We start from the raw sequence: 22,367 nt of genomic DNA, 5'->3' as shown, positions 1-22,367 counted from the left end.
TTTCCTTTATTTTTTTAAACAACATGAACATTGAGAATGTTTTTTTGCTAAGCCATATTTCCCATTGTTCATGTGACTGTGCCGAATACGTACATATTTTCGCTAAAATTACGAAGTTTTGAATAACCTCTTTAAATCAAATGAAATGGAAAATGCCTGATGACGTTTCTCAGCTCTAATTCCCACCCTTTCTTTGTGTTATTCGGGACTATTTATTCATGACTTTTGGACCCCAATGAAGCGGGAAAAACAATTATGCCTTTATTGATGGAAATGGCTATTCGGGTGTTCAGCGCAAACGGGTTAGCCGGACATCGTGTGTTTCGGAGGGCAAATCGATTCATGTCTGATGTTCCGTAGGGGTGGGGGTGGGGGCGCCATGTGGGCGTGTGACTTGTTAAATGAATCAAGCATAATATACACGAAAAACAATCAACTAACGAAAGGATGTAATTGAAAATGAATAAAAACACATTTTTAATGATCAACAGATTTAAAGAAAGCAATGCTACACAGGGCTGATATGATAGATAGTTGAAGCCATCGTGGTTAAGTTCATATTTATCGATGCTTTTTATGTTTTATATTGATGATTATTATAGTGCTGATGCTCGTTATGGTGATCATGAGACGCAATTTTTTTTTATTAAAGATGATGATGATGATGATGGTGATGATGATGGTGATGATGGTGGTGGTGATTTGGTAACTATTTTTTATCAATAATACGAAAAACGAAATATTAAAATTATATACATGTATCATACATGTAGTATGAAAACATAAGGGTCTGCACCAAATGATAAAATATTATGACAATGATGAAGAATGATATTCCACAATGGATCAAGCTTGGTTTGACATTATTGAAGGCTTAAATGAAGTAGTGAGTGTGATAACTTTATTTACATCCCGCCTATGCTGTTTATATCACTGATTTGTGAAAAACTAAATAAATACTTGAAGTGTTATTTTCTTTATATATTCCTATCCAAAGCAACTTTTTTTCTGGGGCAGAATGGTACTGTAAACAGGGGAGGGTGAGCAAGAAGGCCTAATATATCTCAGTTAATTTGAATTACAATTCAATATCACAAGACTAGATATCTCTCATTTATTTGTTATGCCCTTATATTTTCTTCTTTTATATGTCGTTTTTCCGATTTTCCCTTTATATCTTAACTTCTTGAGAAACCACATGGACCGATGTACCACATTGCCTCCTTTGAAGTGCTACCCGTACATGTTGTAAAGTTGATAGCATTTCATCAACATTTTCAAAATAACTTCCGATGGAGCACCTTTTATTCAAAATCATTCCAAAGCACGTGCTGTGCACCATACATATCACCAGTACATTATAACACTACATCAAATACTGTTATGTACAAATCGCCCTTGTTCAAATACGTTCAATCACCATCGATTTCAATTGATTTCTATATACATGTATATATTGTGTTTTTTCCGAACTCCTCCTCTTGTTATAATGGCGAAGCGTTGTTTTTAGTGTCTGTGATTGCTTTGCAAACAATTTTATCACCATGAGAGCACTTTTTAGGCTTATGCTGTTTACATACCAAAGGTATAATTCCATAATGTAGAAACGCTTTGTTAGAAATCTTATACAAGTACGTTTACATCTACCTCAGACCTACATTCTAAGACATTAAATTGCTAATTCAGCACTTCTTGGAGCTCGTATAAGAAACTTCACTTCAGTTGTTGATTTTCAGATTGAGGTGCTAAACGCATCACTTTGGATGCTTAAGATAGCGCATCACATGTTGTTTTTAGCACCTAAAGTGAAGGCAGTCAGCACCTGTAGGTCAGTAACAACAAGCATAATGTTCTAAAAGTGTTAAATAGTTCCAAAAGTGCTGAACATAGCACTATTTTTTTAAGTGTATCATTAGAAAAGCATTTTCTTATGCCATGTCATTGATATAAATCAATATAAAAAAAGCTGATTTTTGTTTTTTAAAAGAACATGCGTTTAAAAATATATCTAGTATACAAGTACGTTCACATCTACTTAATACTACACACAAAGTGTTCTATTCAATACTTTAAGCAGCTTGTATAGTAACTTAACTTCCGTTGTTGATTTTCAGCTTGGGGTGCCAAACGCCGCACCAACATCACATGCTGATTTAAGCACTTGAAGTGAATCAACTCCTAAAGTGCATTATATCCTAGTTCGTAATATTGCTTAATTGAGTATTCTATATTTTATGTTGTATTATTATAAAAAGCATTTGCAAGCAACATATATATATATATATATATATATATTATGTATAAAAAATAAACTTTGCACTTTATTACAATTCATGGACTTTTACGTTCACATCCAATAAAAAACACTAAATTCAGCACTTTAAGTAGCTTTTAAAGTAATTTAACTTCAATTGTTGATTTTAGCACTTTAAGTGCTAAACGCAGCACCTCTTCTGGTCAATGCAACAAATGCTCCCCTTAGCATCCAAATTAATGGAAATCAACACATGCAGTGCAGTAATATTATTGTATAGCGTACGAGCTCCTGAAAAGGATCGTTTTTAGCACTTTATCATTTTTATAATGTGTTGGCATATTATTGCAGTCTGTTTCTACGCTCCTTAGTACAGCATGCCAAGCGTGAAAAAAGGGATAAAAAATTTATTGATTTTATTTTTAAAGAAATAAAAGACTTGTATTTTTACATCTACTTTAGACGTTAAATTACATGACTAATGGAGTGCTTCAGCAAGAATCTTGTCAGTAATTTAAATTGGCTAAATTGCTTTCAGCCAATCGGATGCAAGGATTTCAATTGCTTGTAACTGCTTTTCAGCGAAAATCACACATGGTTTGTTCCATGAAATGATCCTCATGGAGTGATTCTTCATGACTACCTTCACCCCCTATCTTCCTCTCTCTCCCTCTCTCTCTTTCTCTTTCTGTTCTCCTTGATGTAAAAATGTGTTTTATCCCACAACCCATTTCTTTCTTACTCCCTACCCCATTCGCCTCCTCTCTTACTACCCCGATCTATCTCTTTTCCCCTGTCTCTCTCCTCACCCACATCCACCTAACATGCACACACCCACCCGCCCACACACACACCCAACAACCCCCCCCCCCATCATCGCGTCCTCTTTGTACATCAAACATTTCAAACTGTCGTACAAAATCCAAGAGTGTAGGCAGATAAGCGACTTATAAAATCACTTTCATCGCCTAGAACCTATTGCATTTTTTATCTCTATTATATTCCGTTGTATTTCCATCTTCTCCTGTAAAATGCACACATCAATTTGGTATGTATTCCCGTACGTCGAGGGTAGTTCTGAGAAATCCTAAATATCGAATGCAAGAAAAAAAATGTCATAATGAGTCGTTATGATCCATGGTGGAGTCGGTCTAATATATTTGCAATTTCATTCGTGGAGAGGCTTGAGAACTGAGTAAAGAATGAGGTAAACAGCCATGCTGATATATCAACCAGACTATTAATCGGGCTAGTCTACATCCAGGTTTTTTATGATTAAAAACATCAACATCATATTCCTTTGTGTAGAATGAAAGAAGTTAACACAGAAGTAAGCAGTATCCCCTTTTTATTCAAAGTTCTTTCATGGACAGAAAAAAAGAACGTTGGTCATGTTGATGTTGGATGGATAAATTGAACAGCGAAAACCTAGATAAAATCTGATAAAGTCTGAACATAGGTTACAACCACCTTGTCGATGAGTGTCCCATACAGTAAGTGTTGAAGTAATGTGGTCTCTCATCTCACCCAGCATTAGTGAAAGAAGGGTAAAATGTCAATATATAGTATCTCATTTATCTGTTTGCATTTAAAACATACAATTTCGAAATAATAAGTAAGTTAAAATTTACTATTATTTGCTTTATTCCCAGGATGACAGAGAGTTATACCTCTTATGATATAATTTCACACTGTTAATCATCTTGAAAAGTGGGCTGAATCAATCAGGCTAACTTCTTCACGAGCGATGGCTGTGCACGTGTTAATACGATCAGTCAGTGAGATGAAGAATTAGCTTGATTAAATTAAAGGGTATGAACAGAAAATACAGAATGAAATTCAGCCCGGTTTCTATGAAATACGGTGAGTGTTTTATTATGTGAATATCGAACAGCAGACTTTATTGGGACAAGTGCGTTCGCCAAGTTATATTTTTCAAGTAGTAAATTTTGAGATTTGAAAACGGAAAGTGGTATTGATTACAATAATTACACCTCGGATCCACTCAAGACTAATGAAGACATTTAGTACACATCTTTTTTAATGGAATAAAAGTGTTCGATTTCCAAAATAATCCTCATTCCTGAAAATTAATGTACTAAATACCATAATTCTTTTTTTGCATTATTTATCTATCTATCTAATAATTCCTCATTTCATGATGTAGCAAAGCATTTTGGGGCAACACTTTAAATTGCAGAATTATAATAATGTGTGCATGGTGAAAGAGGGGTAGGGGCAACTGCCATTCAATTAAAAGCATTCGTGTTCTACCCCGAAATGAAACATAAAAAATAGTCATTGCTATTATATTAGAATAACGCTGATAACGTTGATTTAAATGAATTAATTGGTCTCAATAAGTAACACAAAGGACAGCAAAGATGAAGCACAATGTAGCAAACATTTACAGATAAAGCGTAGAAAAAAAATCATTTGTACCTCGTCGGTCAAAAGGGTTGTTGGCTATGAGCGTTGTGTTTTGGCTTGGACGTGCAGTTTAGCGTACATGAAAAACGTAATTTTCAATGGGTTATATGTTCTAAGCCAGTCAGATGAAAGCATGTACAGTAGCTACTATAACAACAATAATTCAATTTTTAATTAAATTCAATATACCGATAATCATGTATACATCATTGACTGTTTGCTTTATAAAATGCTCCCTATGGCTATGACGGTGTTTGACGATTTCGTTAAAATCACGGTGAGCGGACCAAATTGAAAAAGGAAAAAAAAATAAATAACAAATCATAGCAAAGGTAGGATTAATAGGCAAAACTAAAATAATGGACCATAATGTTTGAAAAAATTACCTTCACCAAAGACGAGGGCAGTATGTTTGAACAATACTTCTTTCCATAAGAAGTCTTCTCCATCATCGTGGAAGTTTCTCCATTCCGTCTTCGTCTTTCCCTTGAATTTCACTCGAATACCTGGTGAAGGAAACAAATTAAGGGAAGGGGGGATATAAAATAATGGTATGAAAACTTGCAAGACACCAATAGCGATCTACTTTAGACGAAATTAACGTTATTCAGTTAGACTGAGCGCTATTCATCACATAAAGAAAACAGAGCAAAAAAATCTCAAACGTTTATACAATGAAATATTTATTAAATACATCAAAGGTAGTCTGTGAACCTCCCCCGAATCACGCAAAGATTCCCGATGGGTCGCAAATTATGAATGCGCGATTCTGATTGGTTCATGGTCAGTGTTTTTAACGAAGTGCGCGTGCAACGATGGTCTTTACTGGTCAATGCGTTTTAGGGACAGATTACAAACCTTAATGTCGCGAACCCAGAACTATTCAAGATTCAATTCAACGTTTATTTCCAAAGTCCAAATCATTGTTCAGAATTATGTCATTCGTATTGGTTACCGTAATCTGGAGATGGCGACTCCTAAAGTCCAGCTTGTAGCTGTTAAACCGATAATACATAAAATACAAATATTGAAAATGCTGAGAGAAAGTTCCTTCCATATTATTACAATATAGTGACAAATGAAAAAGAAAAAAATATTATTAAATTATTATATACAAAACAATAGACTTGAAAAATGTTTTTCTGACAAAATATAAAATATTAGTAAGCTACTGGTATATATTTTCTCTGAGCTTACATGTTGATTGATCTGACTAGTCATGTTTATTGCATTATAATATGTGTAAAGTGTCAGATTGAATATATGAATTTAATGTTTTTCCTAATAATGAAAATGAAAATTAATGCCTTCTGAAAAGGTCCGCGCTTGATCTTTAACAAAAATGTTGGTAAAACGAGAGTGTACGATAAACATGATAAAACATTGAATAGCATTTCCAGACCATTTCACGGTCGCTGGTATATATACCACACCAATATAAGCTCATGATCATCGGATGTACAAAGTACATGTGATGGAAATAAATTCAATATCACTGGACGACCATGGCTATATGAATTTGTCGATCGACCGCATCCACAGAAATCAATCAATTGGCAATTCACGGGCAACAAATTGAACAATCATATTTGACAAAGCCTCAATTATGGTTTGGTTGTAGAGCAAATCCTTGCAATTGCATTCATCTTAATGAATGTGGGATTTACTCTACGAGTCTCAATATTGGGATTATTATTTTGGAGAAAATTATGCTTTATTACGTTTTGTTATCAGGATTACATATTAATTTTGTATTTAAAAATATAATAATTCAATCGAAGGCGCTGACGACATCTTTGAATAATCTTGATTAAAAAAAATGGTATCACAAACCGTACATAAATATATCATCACTCTCCTATTCTCGAAACATGCATTTGCAGTATTTTAAAACTATCAAAATTGGTTTGGATTTAAGATTTATATTTTATCCAAACGATTATTTTCACCTCTTCTGGTTTATTGTCAAGTCGAAAACAAAATCAATGCTTTCCCCATTCTCCCTTTGCCACCGTACTATAGCCTTCTGAGAAAAGCAGAAGAAAGGAAAACGTTCTAATACGGGGAAAATAATAATCTCCACTCATATCCCTTGTAAAGTGACAGTCGCACATAAAACAAAATCAAATAAAAAAAACAACAGCAACAAGAACGACACCCGACTCCAGTCCGTTATAGAAAGCTCCCGCAGACCATTGGTTATAATTTTGAATTGCATCATCAGTTGGTTGGGAGTTGGTATTAGTGCTGTGACTTTGAAGCATTGTGTTATTTATTTATTTTACTTATTTATATTTATTTATTCATTTAATTTTTAAATTCATTTATTCATATATTCATTTATTTATGTATTAATGTAGTTTTTTATTCATATATCTTTTTATTTCTCTATTTACTCATTCACACTCCTAAGATAGTTGGGCAACATAATTATGTCCAAGCAACAATGGGTTAAAACTATATCCAATTCTGGTTTAGTTTTAAACCAATAATGTGTGCTTTGGGTGAAAACTACACAGTATTGGTCGAAAACTACCAAGAGTTGGACAATTCTTTAACCAATTGTTTTGTGGACAATATTTTGCCCAACATTTCAAGAGTGCATTTACATGTATTTATTTATCTCTTCATTCATTCGATGTAAAAACTGTGGTGTTAAAACTGACACCAATTGGTGTTAATAGAGGACCACACCCTGAGGTGTTAAAATAACACCCTAGAGATTGAACATAACACCAAAGAGTGTAAATGTAACAACCATACATGTTTAGGTGTTGTAATAACACCTATAGGTGTAAAACTAACACCACCAATTTAACACCGTTGTAAAATAACTGGTGTGGTCCTCTATGTACACTGGTTAACACCACAGTCTTTGCTGTGTTCATTTTTTCATTTATGCATTAGACTATCATAGATCGGTTTTGTTGTTGTTACTTTGACATTATGCAGTGGTCACACTGGTGAAACCTACTCAAGACCGACCGAAGCTAAATTCGTTTAATCGGTCGGTTTGAAGCCGGTTTCGTTAGTGTAACTGTACTTTAGAATGGTCACTAATAGTTGATTAATGAACACGAGCATTCTCAATGCTACATAGTGAAACTGCAGGCGAAACCGACTCCAGACCGATCAAAAGCCGTAGCGTTATTTTTATGAATACATTTCATTTGTCGGCTACTGGTTCGAATCGGTTCTGCCTATGTGACTGTCGAGTATCGAATATCATATACACTGCAAAAACACCGGTGTTCATTTAACATCAGCCTGGTATCTATATCGGTCCACACCAGAGAGGTGTTGAAACAACACCGGGGGCCCATTGCATAAAACGTTTTACCTGAGAAAATTCAGGTTGTTTTTACCGGAGTTTTTGCCCTGTGTTAAAGTCAATGGTTTTGGTTCCTGTGCTACAAATATTTTAATGACTTAAATTTTGCTTGCCCTCTGTGTTGTAACATGTATGATTTTTATAATATTTGTACCTTGTTTTACTTTGTATGTTTTATCACTTTTATATACATGTTTTGTTTTTATGCTTTTAGGGCCCCTTTTGATACCAGCTTTTACTGAAAGGGCACCCTATTGAAATATTGTTTAAAAGATAGATAAATAAATAAAATGGCAGAAATCAGACTAACCTTAGTTCTCAGTTTTTACCAGAGTTTTCTCAGGTAAAAGGTTTCATGCAACAGGCCCCGGTTCGGCGTAAGGCTAATACCAATTTGGCATTTAAGCAACATCAAGTAGTGTAAGCCAATATCGGTTTGATTCTTAACCAGTTTTGTTTCAATGCACTTCTTTGATGTGGACCGATAGAGATACCAGGCTGGCGTTAATTTGACACCGGCGTTTTTGCAGTGTAGAATGGTCATTACATGATAGTCAATGGAAAAAACATCAGCATCGATGAAGCAGCATCGTCTACCGTGTCGTGTCTACCTGGAGAAGCAAACGTCCCCATTTTTCTTTTTTATCCCAGAGTCTGTATATGTGCATGAAAATATGTGAGATGATTAATGATGATGTATTCCCGTAAATGAGAATGTCGAGTCTTGTAATTATTTCTCCACACTGGAACTAGATGAACTTCTCACCTTCCTCTCATGCACAACGCGCCATGTCTCCCATAATAAGATGCATTGTTTACATCATTTTTTTTTAAATGATTATTTCCTTCAAGACGAGGAGATTGTACGATGTGTGGATCATAATTTGCTAACCCGAAAATTGTATTAAAAAGCAAAAAAAAAAAACCCAACAACACCAACAATATTGGAAAAGCTGTGAGTATAAAAATTATATTTATTCGCTTGTGAAGCGTGGCGAGGCAATCGCTTATATGCCATAAAACTAATGCTAGTAAAAGTACCTACAGTACATTATATACAATAAATTGTCACTTCAAAACTGACGAAAATATCGGTATATTTGTTCCTTTCCAAATTTTCCTAAATAAAGGTTTTGAAATGGAAAATTAGGAAACATTTATGACATGATGTTTGTGAAAAAAGGGTGACAGAGCGTTTCATCATCATTACGGTCTTAAAAGGTGTCAGATCTGCCAACTTCCCTTGATTATGATTTTGATTATAGATGCAAGCCATATAAAGTGTGTCTTACTTTTTACAAAGGTAACTGATGGAGAAATGTGCTTTAGCGGATAAAACATCCAATTCCTTTCATGAAACGCGTTATAAGACAAATGCACTCCCTAATTTTTTATCTATAAAACTGAAAAAAAAAATATATCATAGGTATTCAAACGTTGGAATGACATTTTTTTTAATATCACCTTTATTCAAAACAAAACAAAGGGTAGTTATAAACAATGAAAATAAGTCTAGGTTACTCGTTTTTAGGACAAAGTATAGGACTAATAAAATAACTACAGATACACAATATATAACATATCACAATCAAATTTACATAAAACGATTGTACATTGGTGATTGCAGAAAAGAAAATTGAAAAAGATCAAGCACATACACCCTAGATTTTCAGCGGTTTATCAGATCAATAAACAAAAACGACTGGTCGTTGCAAAAAGAAGCAAATTCAAAAGACAGTTATTTTTGATAATTATTAATATTATAACTGCTTTACTTCTTGTTGTTGCACATTATTTCATCTGTGTATTTTTTTCTTTCTCCTTCACACCCTCTACCCCTCCCCTTATTCTCTTTCTCTTCCTTCTCAATGACGTTTGAGTATATGAGCTATCGCGAAGATGAGCTTATACCGTGCTTGGCCCCAGGAGCTGTTCCCTTTTCTTACGTTCTATTTAACCCTTAATAATCCATCCATCCAGCAATTCTGCAGGTCAGTGCACGTAGAAATAGAAAATAGCGACAACAAAGTAATCTCATATTAGCGTACTACAGTTCACTCACCATTGCAGTTCACTCTGTAACTGAATTTCAATTTTTGTTGTGCACTTTTCATATCAGTATTTGATTTTTGATTTTATTTTATTGTTTACTTCTGCAATTACATCATTCGTATATGATACATTCTCCATAACATAACAAACATAGTATATTGAGAACTTTTTTTTCGCATGAATCATAACTAAATGTACTAAAATTATCATTACAAACAAAAACTGATCTCATACCAAATTAGTTAACATTTACAATTTGCAGGAGAAGGATTGTCATCATAAGCAGATTGCTTGAAAAAATGACAACCCCCAGATGGGGTTTCATAAAGCTGTTCGTAAGTTAAGAGCGACTTTAAGAACGATTCGTGATCCTTTCTTGTGGTAAATGATATATTCACTGGCGATGGTTAAGCACTGAAGAAAGGATAACCAGTCGCTCTTAAAGTCGCTCTTAACTTACGAACAGCTTTGTGAAACGGCCCCCAGGTTAAAACTCATTGATTAACAGTGTAGCAAAATCACGCGAAATCGTCATTAATTCGAAATACTATATATAGTGGATTTAACCCCGGCTGATGCTAAACACTCTGCCGATATAGTAAAGCAAATCGTCTTATTCATTGATAAAAGTGTGATTTTTTTTCTTTGCACACCAGCATGGTTGCTGGGTAAGAATACAAACACTTTACAACATATTTCAAGGATTTGCATTGCGTAAAATTTTACTTCGTGTTACGTGCACTTTATATTCTCCCGCAAGTACATGTACGCCATTTTTTCGTGATGTATATATACCTCCAAACTGGGTATAAATTTGATTTAAAAATATATTTACTCGGTGGTAAATATCATCAATATTGTCTTTATCATCAGACAAATCATCATTCAGAACATCTTATGTACACCGCACAAAGAATGGTGTTTGATTTAACACTAACACTGTAACACAGTAAAGTTTCAGGAGACCACACAGACAGGACTGGTAATGAAACAGTGGTGTGGCGGCGTTCTTTAAAACAGAGAACAATCAACATGATCAAAACCTGTGCCTTTGGTCCAAATTCCTGACAAGTATCCACTTAAAACTCCAAAACGTAAAAACTCGAAAATTAACAACCTGAGTTGATAAAGGAGAACCGACGGAAAACATTGCCTCAGAAAATCTTAGGTCACTTTAGGAGAAGTACTCGAGTAAATCAACGGTTAGAGACAGAAAGACTTTAACGCTGGCCTTAGTATTAAACCAACGGCCTTCTGGTGCCGATGATGCTCTACGGTCCTGCCGGGAGTTTGTAAACCAAAACGCCACATCCTGGACTAAGTAGCTTCTCAGTAGGGGCTGATGGTGGAGATCTAAAATGACAACCGCTTGAAAGGAAAAAAAATCGTTCACTGGAATACTTGGACCGGACCACTTATGTCATGCCCGCTGGTAAAGAGTTCTTAGCGTTTCGTGCATACGAACTGAACTGACCTTTATTTTTCTCCTTTTAATGTAGAATTTAAGGAAAGATTTTTTTTCTTCAATTTCTGATATGCCTATCTGTCCTTTCGTCTCTCTTTCTGTCATACACACTCAGTGTTGTGTGGTATCTCCGTTCTAGAAAAAAAAGTGATTTTATTTGTTTGTCCTCATTTTACCTTTTCTACCCATTCCCTATATCAGGGCTGGCACCAGGATACTTGGATGGCGAAGGTGGGAAGGGGGGGGGGTGGGTTGGGGGTAGGGCGAGAATACCCAAATTGACGCCAATTCTTGTGTCATTAGAGTGAAGGGTCTCTTTTTATAGAGTTGGGCCAGCCAGACCTCTATTTTCACGTGCTTCATTGTTCTTTATTCCATTTTATCGCTCTTCATTCCGTCTTGATAAATGATACCAACCCTGCCTATGGCTCCAAAATCAGAACCCCGACTTTAAAAGCATTGCGAAAGATTTCAGGAAATTGTTATTTCAGTAGGATATAAAATAAATCATTGCATCAACTGATAATGATAATACATGAAAATGGTATAATTTTTTATCTGCTATATACCCTCGATCTAGTGTATAAAGAAAAATCCCTTTTCATTTGTCGTGATGCGGAGTCATCTCATTTTAGGACATGAGGGATAAGCGAGAGAAAGCTGACAAAATAAGACCCGCGCACCCGTAAGCCATTGCAAACACCTCTTAATACCTTCCACACGACAGATGTACTGTTTAAATATTTGACAGTGTTTAAAGTATCATCGTCATAAGAGTAGACCTTATAGTTTATTTATTGGAAGGGCAGAACCATGATCCTCGCCCCTAAAAAATAATTTTTCTATGGCTTATTGGTGATGACGGGCCCGTGGAATAAATGGGAAGTAAATGAATTATATTTGGCATGATTTAGGGAAATATATTAAATGTATATATATATATATATATATATATATATAAATATATGATATATATATGTGTGTGTGTGTGTGTGTGTGTGTGTGTGTAAGCAAAGAATTCCTTAATGTTCAAATACATATCCATTAACTGTCAACTTGTTCTATTGTATGTCTAACCCATTTTTATTTATATTTTTTTATGAAAGGGTGCGTGCGAATACAAAACATACAAGTACAAAAAATCTATCCATCCATCTATCTATCTATCCATGTATTTATTTATCCATCTGCGTACGAACTTCTAATACATATTATGATTTAACATGATTAATTTCCATTCAGATATATATGTATAATGAATCTGTATCTTAAACTTTAACTCTCTTAAAATCGAGGATATGATATGGAGGCCGGGGAAAATATATCACACATGGCAAATTATTATACACAAAAGACGCCCACTAATTTCCGTATACCGGCCTATACATTTTAATAATTCATTCATTAGGTAATTAGCTTGCATCTGTTTCCGTCATCAGATCTCAGAACATCGCCCCCCCCCCTTTAATCCTCGATAGCTACTTTCTTAAGGAAGTCCCCCAGCAATGGCAAAGGCTATTTACTCTCACCCTACTTCATGCAAGTCCGAAAAAAGTGACTCCTTTATTGAATTACATGGCGACACGTATATTGATGCAGTGCTACGATCATTGAATTTAATATACCCCTTCTAGTCGGTCTATCTACTGGGTAATCCATTTTATACTTAAAAGATAAACCTAAGTAAATATCTGATTGGGAATCCATGCTAATTGGGTATTTGCTTTTCTTATTCCAATCAAAGACGTTTCATTGGGTTGATTTGAATAGGAATGCCAAACAAGGCAATATGATTCTATGTTATATGAATTAACATTGGTATACACGAAGTAGCAGCAGCAGCAGCAGCAGCAGTATTAGTAGTAGTAGTAGTAATAGTAGTAGTAGAAATAGAAGTAGTAGAAGTAGTAGTAGTAGTGGTATATAGGGTAGCAGCAGTAGCAGCAGGAGCAGCAGAGTAGCAGTAGTAGTAGTAGTAATAGAAATAGTAGTAGGAGTAGTAGTAGTAGTAGTAGTAGTAGTAGTAGTAGTAGTAGTAGTAGTAGTAGTAGTAGCAGCAGCAGCTGTAGTAGTAGTAGTAGCAGCAGCAGCAGCAGCAGTAGTAGTAGTAATAGTAGTAGTCGTAGTAGTAGTCGTAGTAGTAGTAGTAGTAGTAGTAGTAGGAGGAGGAGTAGTAGTAGTAGTAGTAGTAGTAGTAGTAAGTAGTAGTAGTAGTAGTAGTAGTAGTAGTAGTAGTAGTAGTAGTAGTAGTAGTAGTAGTAGTAGTAGTAGTAGTAGTAGTAGTAGTAGTAGTAGTAGCAGGAGCCGCAGCAGCAGCAATAGTAATAATAATAATAATAAAATAATAATAGGCATTTATATAGCGCCATCTATCTAGAAATATTCTATTCCGAGGCGCGTTGTTATTATTATTATTACCCCAGCTTTAGCTCGAGCTGCCTTTCAGCGCTCATGCATTCAAGGAATTAATCCTGCCGGGTACCCATTCACCTCACCTGGGTCGAGTGCAGCACAATGTGGATGAGTTTCTTGCTGAAGGAAATTACGCCATGGCTGGGATTCGAACCCACGACCCTCTGTTTCAAAGTCAGAAGACTTATCCACTGGGCCACAACGCTCCACAATAGTAGTAGTAGTAGCAGTAGCAGTAGCAGTAGTAGTAGCAGTAGCAGTAGTAGTAGTAGTAGTAGTAGTAGTAGTAGTAGTAGTAGTAGTAGTAGTAGTAGTAGTAGTAGTAGTAGCAGTAGCAGTAGTAGTAGTAGTAGCAGTAGCAGCAGTAGTAGTAGTAATGGTGGTGGTCGTGGTGATGATGGACAGGATTACGTGAGAGTATTGCTATCACATCTTAATCACAGACGGAGTACATTGGATAAACAATCGCAAATTCTCGTTTATTAAGTGTCTTACAAATCTCGAGAGTTAGCCTGTCTTGATGAATATTAATATTGATGAGTATTCTTCGTGATGTCACTTTTCAAAAAGTCATCTCCTAACTTCTACTTTTCTTTTTTTACTTACCCCCCCTGTACGTAAATATTTTACTTTTCTTCATGTGCAATGTGTGTGTGCTTTAAAGAAAAAAATATTCCTTCAGAAGGTGGAAATAAACGTCCCAATGAAATAACATATCCTTGCCCTATTCATGACACACGCGTTGAATCCGGCAAAATTGTGGAAAACATAAAAATATACAAATAAAGAAACTTTTGAAAAGTAAAGGAACAGAGGTCGACTACCCAAGTACACTCCATTGAAAATTTGGAACCAGAAGTAGACGAAGTGCGAGATAGAAAGAACAGTTAGTGAGCAGCAATCCATATGATGTACAAAACAACTGAATAAAGTGAATATAGTAGTCTCTTTTATCAACACAAAGAAAAATAAAGATATTTTACATTGTAAGCACGTAAAATAAAAAAGGAAACGTATCTACATTCCCAGAGAGTAAATGTATACGGCATAGTGGTTGTGTCTACATCAGTAAATCCTAACATATCCATTCCTATTACGGTGGATAAAGACTAAAAGGTCACGTGCGGAAGATGCAATCCAATATACCTTTATAGATATCAATTTTTTCTCGTTGCGGAGATGAATTGTATTGAGCAATTGATTTTGCTCTCTCCTTTACGGAGATACATTTTGTTACGGCTTCAAAAAATTGTTCCGGCTGTTTCCAATGGATGCGTGGATGGGCTGCAGTAGACTGTTGGGCTTTCAAGGGAAGGGGCGGGCTTATAAGATGGCATCGCAAATAAGGTGTCACGAAAGTGCATCTTGTTATTTCTCATTATTTAAAGTGGCCTTGCTTCTTTCGTGTACTGATTGCAATTCTTTTTTTTTTCTTAATCCTCTTCATCTTTCTTCTTCTTCTTACTCCTCTTAATTCGCGTTGATCAGCCACTGTTCAGAGGGGATTTGAGGGGTTATATCAATAAATTATTATTTAGATTCTTATTTATTCTTTTATTTATTCATTCATTCATTTAATTATCATAATTATTATTAATACTTTTTTTATTTATGTTTGGGAGGGTCAGTTCCTTCGCATGATCTCTAGGGTGTTTTAGACTTGGGTGAGAGGACAATGATAGTGAATGATAGTAATGATATCTAATGGCTATCAAAGATTAAATAATTGAATCAACAAGAACGAGAAAGAAACCCTAAACCATCACGACAATTATAAATTTCAGAAGATTGGCAATGCTGCATCGGTTATAGTTTGCTTGGAATGACTCTAAGGATAGATATTTACATTTGTGTAAATCATGCAAATTATTAAGTATAGCTAAATAATAGTTTTATAGGGGAGGGAAAACTTAAGGTCAACCACCTCCTCCGTTCCAAGTGCATATAAAAAGGAAAATGGTTTTTAAAACGAGGGAGAAAGGGAAATAATTGAAGAAAGAGAGGACGTGCTGCTATTAGGACATGCCACTGTTTTTTTTATCACGCTAAATACATGACGTCACGGTCAAGTATTCTTGCATTACTGAAAAAGAAAATCCCCATGCAACGCCGCCCAAGTTGCCTTAGCCCGACATTCGTAAATGTAAACTCTTAAAATGATATAAAAATGTGAATAAAAATGCGATAAATTTAGAAAGTCTTCGTAATTAGAAAAAAGAAATTGGTGTCAGATCGAACATTGAGGTAGAACTTTGACTTGATATGAAATTAGGACTAAGTTCACATCTACAGCGGATGTAAGAACCCTAATGAGAAACGACGTGTGAAGATGTGAACTACATATCGCGTATGGAAATCTATCAAAATTAAAAAAAAAAGTATACACCGCAGTTAATCATTTTTTTTAATTAGTCTTCGCTTTCAGACTCTGATAGTAATATCATGGTACACTCTTAAAACAGATTGGTCAAAGTAACCATTATTAGGGGTCCTATTGCACTGACAATTTCATCGAAATCGGATTGAAAACACAGTGGCTCAGTGGTCAGACGCCTGCCCCTCAAACAAGACGTCGTGGGTTCGAACCTCATGCCGAGTCATTCAAACGACTTTTAAAACACTGGAACTTCGGCCTTTTTGTCAAGCGCTCAACATATCGGTATATGGAAAACGATTGTAATATCATGTCATACATAACCCTCTTGTAGGTCAGCTGAAGCAGAAGAATTATGATAGCTGTCCAGGGGCCGCGGAAGCGGGGAGAGGAGGGGGGGGGGGTGTACAAAAACGTAAAAATGAATTATGATTGTGATTTTTTGCATGGTCAGCCCCCCCCCCCCACTTTGAAAACCGTTCCGCGGCCCCTGTCATCATCTTCATTATCACTATTAACATCATCATTATTATTATTACTAAAAAACAGTGATACACACAATATTATTCATAACAGTATGCAAATGGCTACGGAGAATGTGTCATGTATACTCCCTATCATCCTTTGAAATACATATCACAAGAGACATATGCATGTAATTATTTCTGTAGAATTTCAAACATGGTTTCAGTCCTCATGCAGCATGTAATAATCACAACTTTCTAAAAATAGAAAGATTGTGTCTTGTGAAATCGACAATAAGTAAAAATATATCACAAGTACCATATATGTGAAAACCATATAACAATGTTTTCAGAACGTTGAGTGTGTGGAGTAATTTACTCATTGACGTGCAAACCGACACCGCCTTGCAATTGACAGTTTTATTAAACTCGGCCGAGGTCAATATTTCATGACATTAATATCTTGCTAAATAATTAAAATGACATTAAGGCCAACTACTGTATCTTCTAACAATGTACATCGATCATTATTCAATGCGAATCTATCGATCGCTTGTGCGAGACGATAGACAATAATTCACTTCTTGCGAAGCTTAAATAGCAAAAATGACTACACTAAATGGGTGACGCGTGTGTCGTTAATACACCGCCTTTGTGTCGATAACAACCATTAATTCCAATAACCTAAGATTATTATTACTAGAAGCCTATTTGTAATTAATTACACGTGCCAATTTCCACTAAACTATAGAATGTTTTCAATGTTGCAGAGAGGTACCGGCAATTAATGATTAATTGCAAGACTTGTGATTGATTTCAGGACCTGACATAAAAAATACTTGTTATTGATTTTAAGTTTCTTCCAACGCTCCCTTGAACAAAATGATAAAAATAAATATTATTCGGACGGTAAATGACTACGTAAATTTCACAAATAATTATTTTACATAACTGATGTGAGAAAGCATAGAGACAGAGTTAGTAAACAACCAGGGAACTGACAACTTATGTCATCTCCAAGGGACATAGGGAAAGTCCCTCTCAATGGCACTCGTAACGCACCGACTGGGCTCCAAACCAGGATGTCGATTGTTCAAATAACGTTTAACTAAAACTGAGCCATCGCGCCTCCTCTTGTCGTCCCATGCCGAGAATATATACTTGAAACATATTTTCAAGAGGAGATCATTATAAGTTGATTAAATTTTCCTACAAACAATGAACTTGACTGGGTGGTAACTGTTATGACTGATTGCCCAGAAAGAAAAATGATAGACGAATGGCACTATATCACGAATGGATAAAGGGAAAATGATGCGTGACATATGTAAGTTGAAGGTCGACTGCCAGCTTTCAAACGGGTTAAAACACATTAATTAATTTGACCTGACTCCTCCCCAAGGTTGCTGATCCTTTCTTGCGTTATGTCATATCCCTATACAGTGCGTCCCACAAAACAAGAAACAGAATTTATTGATGATTTATCATAACTTAATCACAGATACAATAGGCAAATGACCTACCAAAAGATTCATCTAGAATTACTTAGATTATTTCTCATTCACGCATGAGTGAGCAAAAATAATTTGAAGGGGTGATACAAAAAGTCATTTGGCGGGCTGCATCTGAGTTTCAAAACGAAAACCACATATTAGAAAAGTTCAATATCTGCTTTTTGATTTGATACCTCAATTAAAGAAAATGGTCATGAAATAAGAAGTTCTGGTTATTTGAAATAAGGCTTGGATTTCAATAATTTCATAAAATGAAGAGGTTTCACAGACAGGCTCGCGTTCAAACTCACTCGACACTACGTTTTGCTGACGATCATATTGTTTGTGTGAATGCTTTTGTCTCTGTTTCAGCGGGTACAGGTTGGCGCAAATGGGTTTTGACACTTTTTCAAACAATGGCTGTTGTGCACTCAACCATAACAACAACGCTGAAACAAATTTACCAAGTAACAAAGGAATATCTACTCTATCCATACATGCTAAAAATTCTCTCTAAATCCCACAGTTTCTTGAAAATACTTAATTTTAAAACTGTAATATTTTTTTCTGACTCGCACTGTATATACATGTATATGTGTATATATATATATAAAAAAATCCCATTCTAACATACTGCTTATACAGTGATAGAGACAATAATTATTTTTGAACAAGAAGACCTGGGATTTTAATGTAGAAATTGATAAATGAACTATATGAATTGCGTATTGCCCGCGCATTTATATCGCAAAGCATATGGCTACGAAGACTGGTCGGTCAAGATTTTATAAATGGATAAAAGAAAAATATAGTTCACAGAATAGACCAGGACATCAAAACGAATGATTGCTCTTACCACAGGAATTTTTGACTGACCTTGAGTTCGCATTATCTGTATAATTCCAATTAAAAAACGTGTCTTCTGCAAATAAGGCAACCAATCACTTCACAAGTGCGGTGTATCAGCAGCATCGAAAGAGAACTCCACTGATGCGTGAAATTTTAATTGCTTTCATAACGCTGGTCAAATCAATTAAAATTGGACATCACACTAACCAGGTCGACTTCAGAATAAAAATAGCCTCAAAGCTTCCCGCGCGTATGGAAATGACGACAAAGGGATTCAATTTGATCTAGATGCAGTGTTCAAGATCTATGGTTGACAGGTTAACGTCTTTTTCACCAACTGATTGCAGTGCGGTGTATATCGGTACGATGTCATAAAGATGATTACAAAAATAACAATAGCGGTCATGTTATAAATGTTTTCAATAGCAATATCGATGATTCTTTTATTAGTAATGGGCATATATTTACGATTGATGATGATGGGGATGTCATTATGATAAAACAATAATAGCAACAAGAATAGTCATAGTGATGATTATGATAATAATAGCTAATAAAGACAAAAATAACGAAAATAATGATAATGATTTCCAAAAACGATAATTGTAATAATGATGACATAAAATGAACTAATTAATGATGTAAAGTTCGGTCATAATAATAACGATATTAATGCACTACCAACAAGAATTGTTTGCGGAAATCCTAAATTACGTGCCAGAAAATGAACCTTTCGGCAGGTGTTTTACCTTTTACCTATGGCATAACCGTCTATGGCGTAAGCAGGGATTTTTTTTAAAGAAATGCATATGATACTTGTCAGTTTAATATATAGGACATTAGAATGATATTGTTCTATTTAAAATTACGAATGCACGTTACTTTGTCGTTATTTGCCATAATTTTGGATGTGTTTCTTCTTTTTACATTCTTTCAGATGTTTTTGGTGAAATCGCAAGTAAACAAAAGCAGATTATACGTAAATATGCATACCTGACTTAATTAGTATATCAATTGAATCTATATGGAAATGAATATATGTACAGGACTTTCATTTACTGAAATAAACATAGTCATTATTAATTTGTTTGAGGAAAAAAAGACTAACCATTCAAACTTAGTTTCAGTGCCGACCCACGAAAATGATTTCATAGTAAACTCTAATCTTACAATGAGTATAGTTATTGATTTATTGCCAACCTTTCCCTTTAAATCCGAGATGGGTTTTCTAGGCCTTCCGACAAACATCCAAAAAGTGATGCATTCCACGGATGGAGATGGATGATGGTGGAGTTGATAATTCCATCACGTCTAGGAAGAACCATCCAATTATATCGACGGGTGTGTGTTCGGCCGGAGAGTTTATATTTACTCTAGATATTACCGTTGGAGAGAGTGCATCCATGTAACCACACCAAGAGAATGGGTTAATCATCCAATACCCCAATGATGGTTATTTCAAAGCGCGACAAAAGAAAAAAACGAGATGGGGGAAATGAACTTACCTCTGATGTGCTTTTTCTCCGCCGAAAGAACGACGAGTACGAATCCTTGAATGACATCGCCGGGTTTGAATATATCGACGTCATTGTTCTCGAAGACGATGTCGAACACTTCCAATTTGCTGCTCATTGTGGAAGTGAGTGATGGTGGTGGTCGTGAGAAGTCGGTGTCATGGTTGGAAGAGTCGAAATGGGAGAATGAGAGAGAGAGGGAGAGAGAGGGGGAGGAATAGAGAGAATCCGTTTGTGTTCCCTCAGGGGATATTGGTAGCGGGGTGAAGCGAAGTCGCTGATGAGGGTGTGCGCGCGTGTGTGCTGTGTTTGTAAAAATCGTGCAAGCTCCGCTGGTGTTAGTCTAAACCAAAGACGTTTTATAGTTCATGCTTTCTCAAAGACAGCACAATCGAGGGCCACGGAACCATAAATCGTTCCGCGACCACAGAAGATAAATAGGGGCACCCTAAAAATATTAATTGCACTTTTTACACACACACACACACACACATATATATATATATATTCAATAAATGTAAGCATTAGAAACTCATTTCTATACGAAAAAAAATAAATATGGAAAGTCGAAAGTATGTATATATATATATATATATATATATATATATATATACGTATATGTATATAAATATATATGTGTGTGTGTGTGTCCGCGTGTGTGTGTGTGTGTAGATGCCAATGATTGTGCAAAGTGCTCAATGCCTGGAGATCGCCTCAAATTCGGGAGTGAAACCGCCGGTAGCAGACGTTCTATATATATATATATATATATATTATATAAATAGTGTACAATCTATTGTACAATATACTGGATTATATGTACGACAAATATAAAATTATCCCGAGTGCAGGTTTATTTCACCGAGGCCGAAGGCCGAGGTGAAATAGGCTTGCACGAGGGATAATTTTATATTTGGAGTTCATATAGTCCAGTAATATTGTATGATAGAAGTTCACTATTTATTATAGTTAATAGATCCCTCAATCTAAGCCCCCCATCATGGATTTTACCATAGTCTAGATCTAGATGGCATACGTTCTTACCTTATATTTGTGAAATTCCAATTGAACACGATGTTCAATTTGTCGTCTGCTGCAAGGGGTTAAACCACGTAAATTTGTATTTCTATCTGCTATCGGAAATTATAAAAATGCTACTTTGGGAAATCGATATACAAATATATCGATTGAAAACAAATTAATCGATATTCTCCCCATTCATTTAACACGGGTTTTGCCATCCAAAAATCGAAAGTTATATTGTACATATGTACAATATAACTTTTTGAAGGGAGGTCACGTGGTACCAATCCAGCCAATCACAGCTCGTATTTTACTACCACTATTTACTATAGATATATATGCTTCGGTATATAAGGAACAAAATAATCTCAAATGGTTTCGTAAAATGCCGTAGAAATAAAATGGTAGATTTTAAGAGGATCGTAGCTCTCAAAAATGGAAGGTAAAGTCAAATTCTTCGTTAGTCTGTGCCCATGATTTGACATGAAAAGAGAATTCAAAATTCGCTTCTGAAACGGTCCATGAACGTGATTTTTTTACAACTGTTTCAGAAACAGTCATCATAGGCAAAGAGTTTGTACTATTGGAATCAGCATTTTGATGTGCATTTTTAATGCATACATTTTAGGTACACATGGAATAATATTTAACGTAACTTACAAAAATCATTATCACATTCATTGGCATACTGTAACAAATGAGGGAC

The 22,367-nt window shown here is 35.3% G+C and overlaps 1 protein-coding gene across 1 annotated transcript in view; it reads right to left on the bottom strand.

Annotated features, from left to right (window-relative positions):
* LOC121415965 (arrestin domain-containing protein 4-like) overlaps positions 1-20,917 on the bottom strand; it is a 29,712-nt gene extending 8,795 nt beyond the window's left edge. The window contains exons 1-2 of the mRNA XM_041609376.1: positions 20,630-20,917; positions 5,071-5,190 (exon numbers count right to left, since the gene is read on the bottom strand). Of these exons, the coding sequence (XP_041465310.1) occupies positions 5,071-5,190; positions 20,630-20,756 (247 nt within the window). The 5' untranslated portion in view covers positions 20,757-20,917. The remainder of the gene's footprint in view (positions 1-5,070; positions 5,191-20,629) is intronic.
* Between the last annotated feature and the right edge of the window lie 1,450 nt (positions 20,918-22,367).

The sequence above is a fragment of the Lytechinus variegatus genome, chromosome 5, assembly GCF_018143015.1.
Source record: "Lytechinus variegatus isolate NC3 chromosome 5, Lvar_3.0, whole genome shotgun sequence".
NCBI classification, from domain to species: domain Eukaryota; kingdom Metazoa; phylum Echinodermata; class Echinoidea; order Temnopleuroida; family Toxopneustidae; genus Lytechinus; species Lytechinus variegatus.
This window is presented reverse-complemented; position numbering and strand designations above follow the sequence as displayed.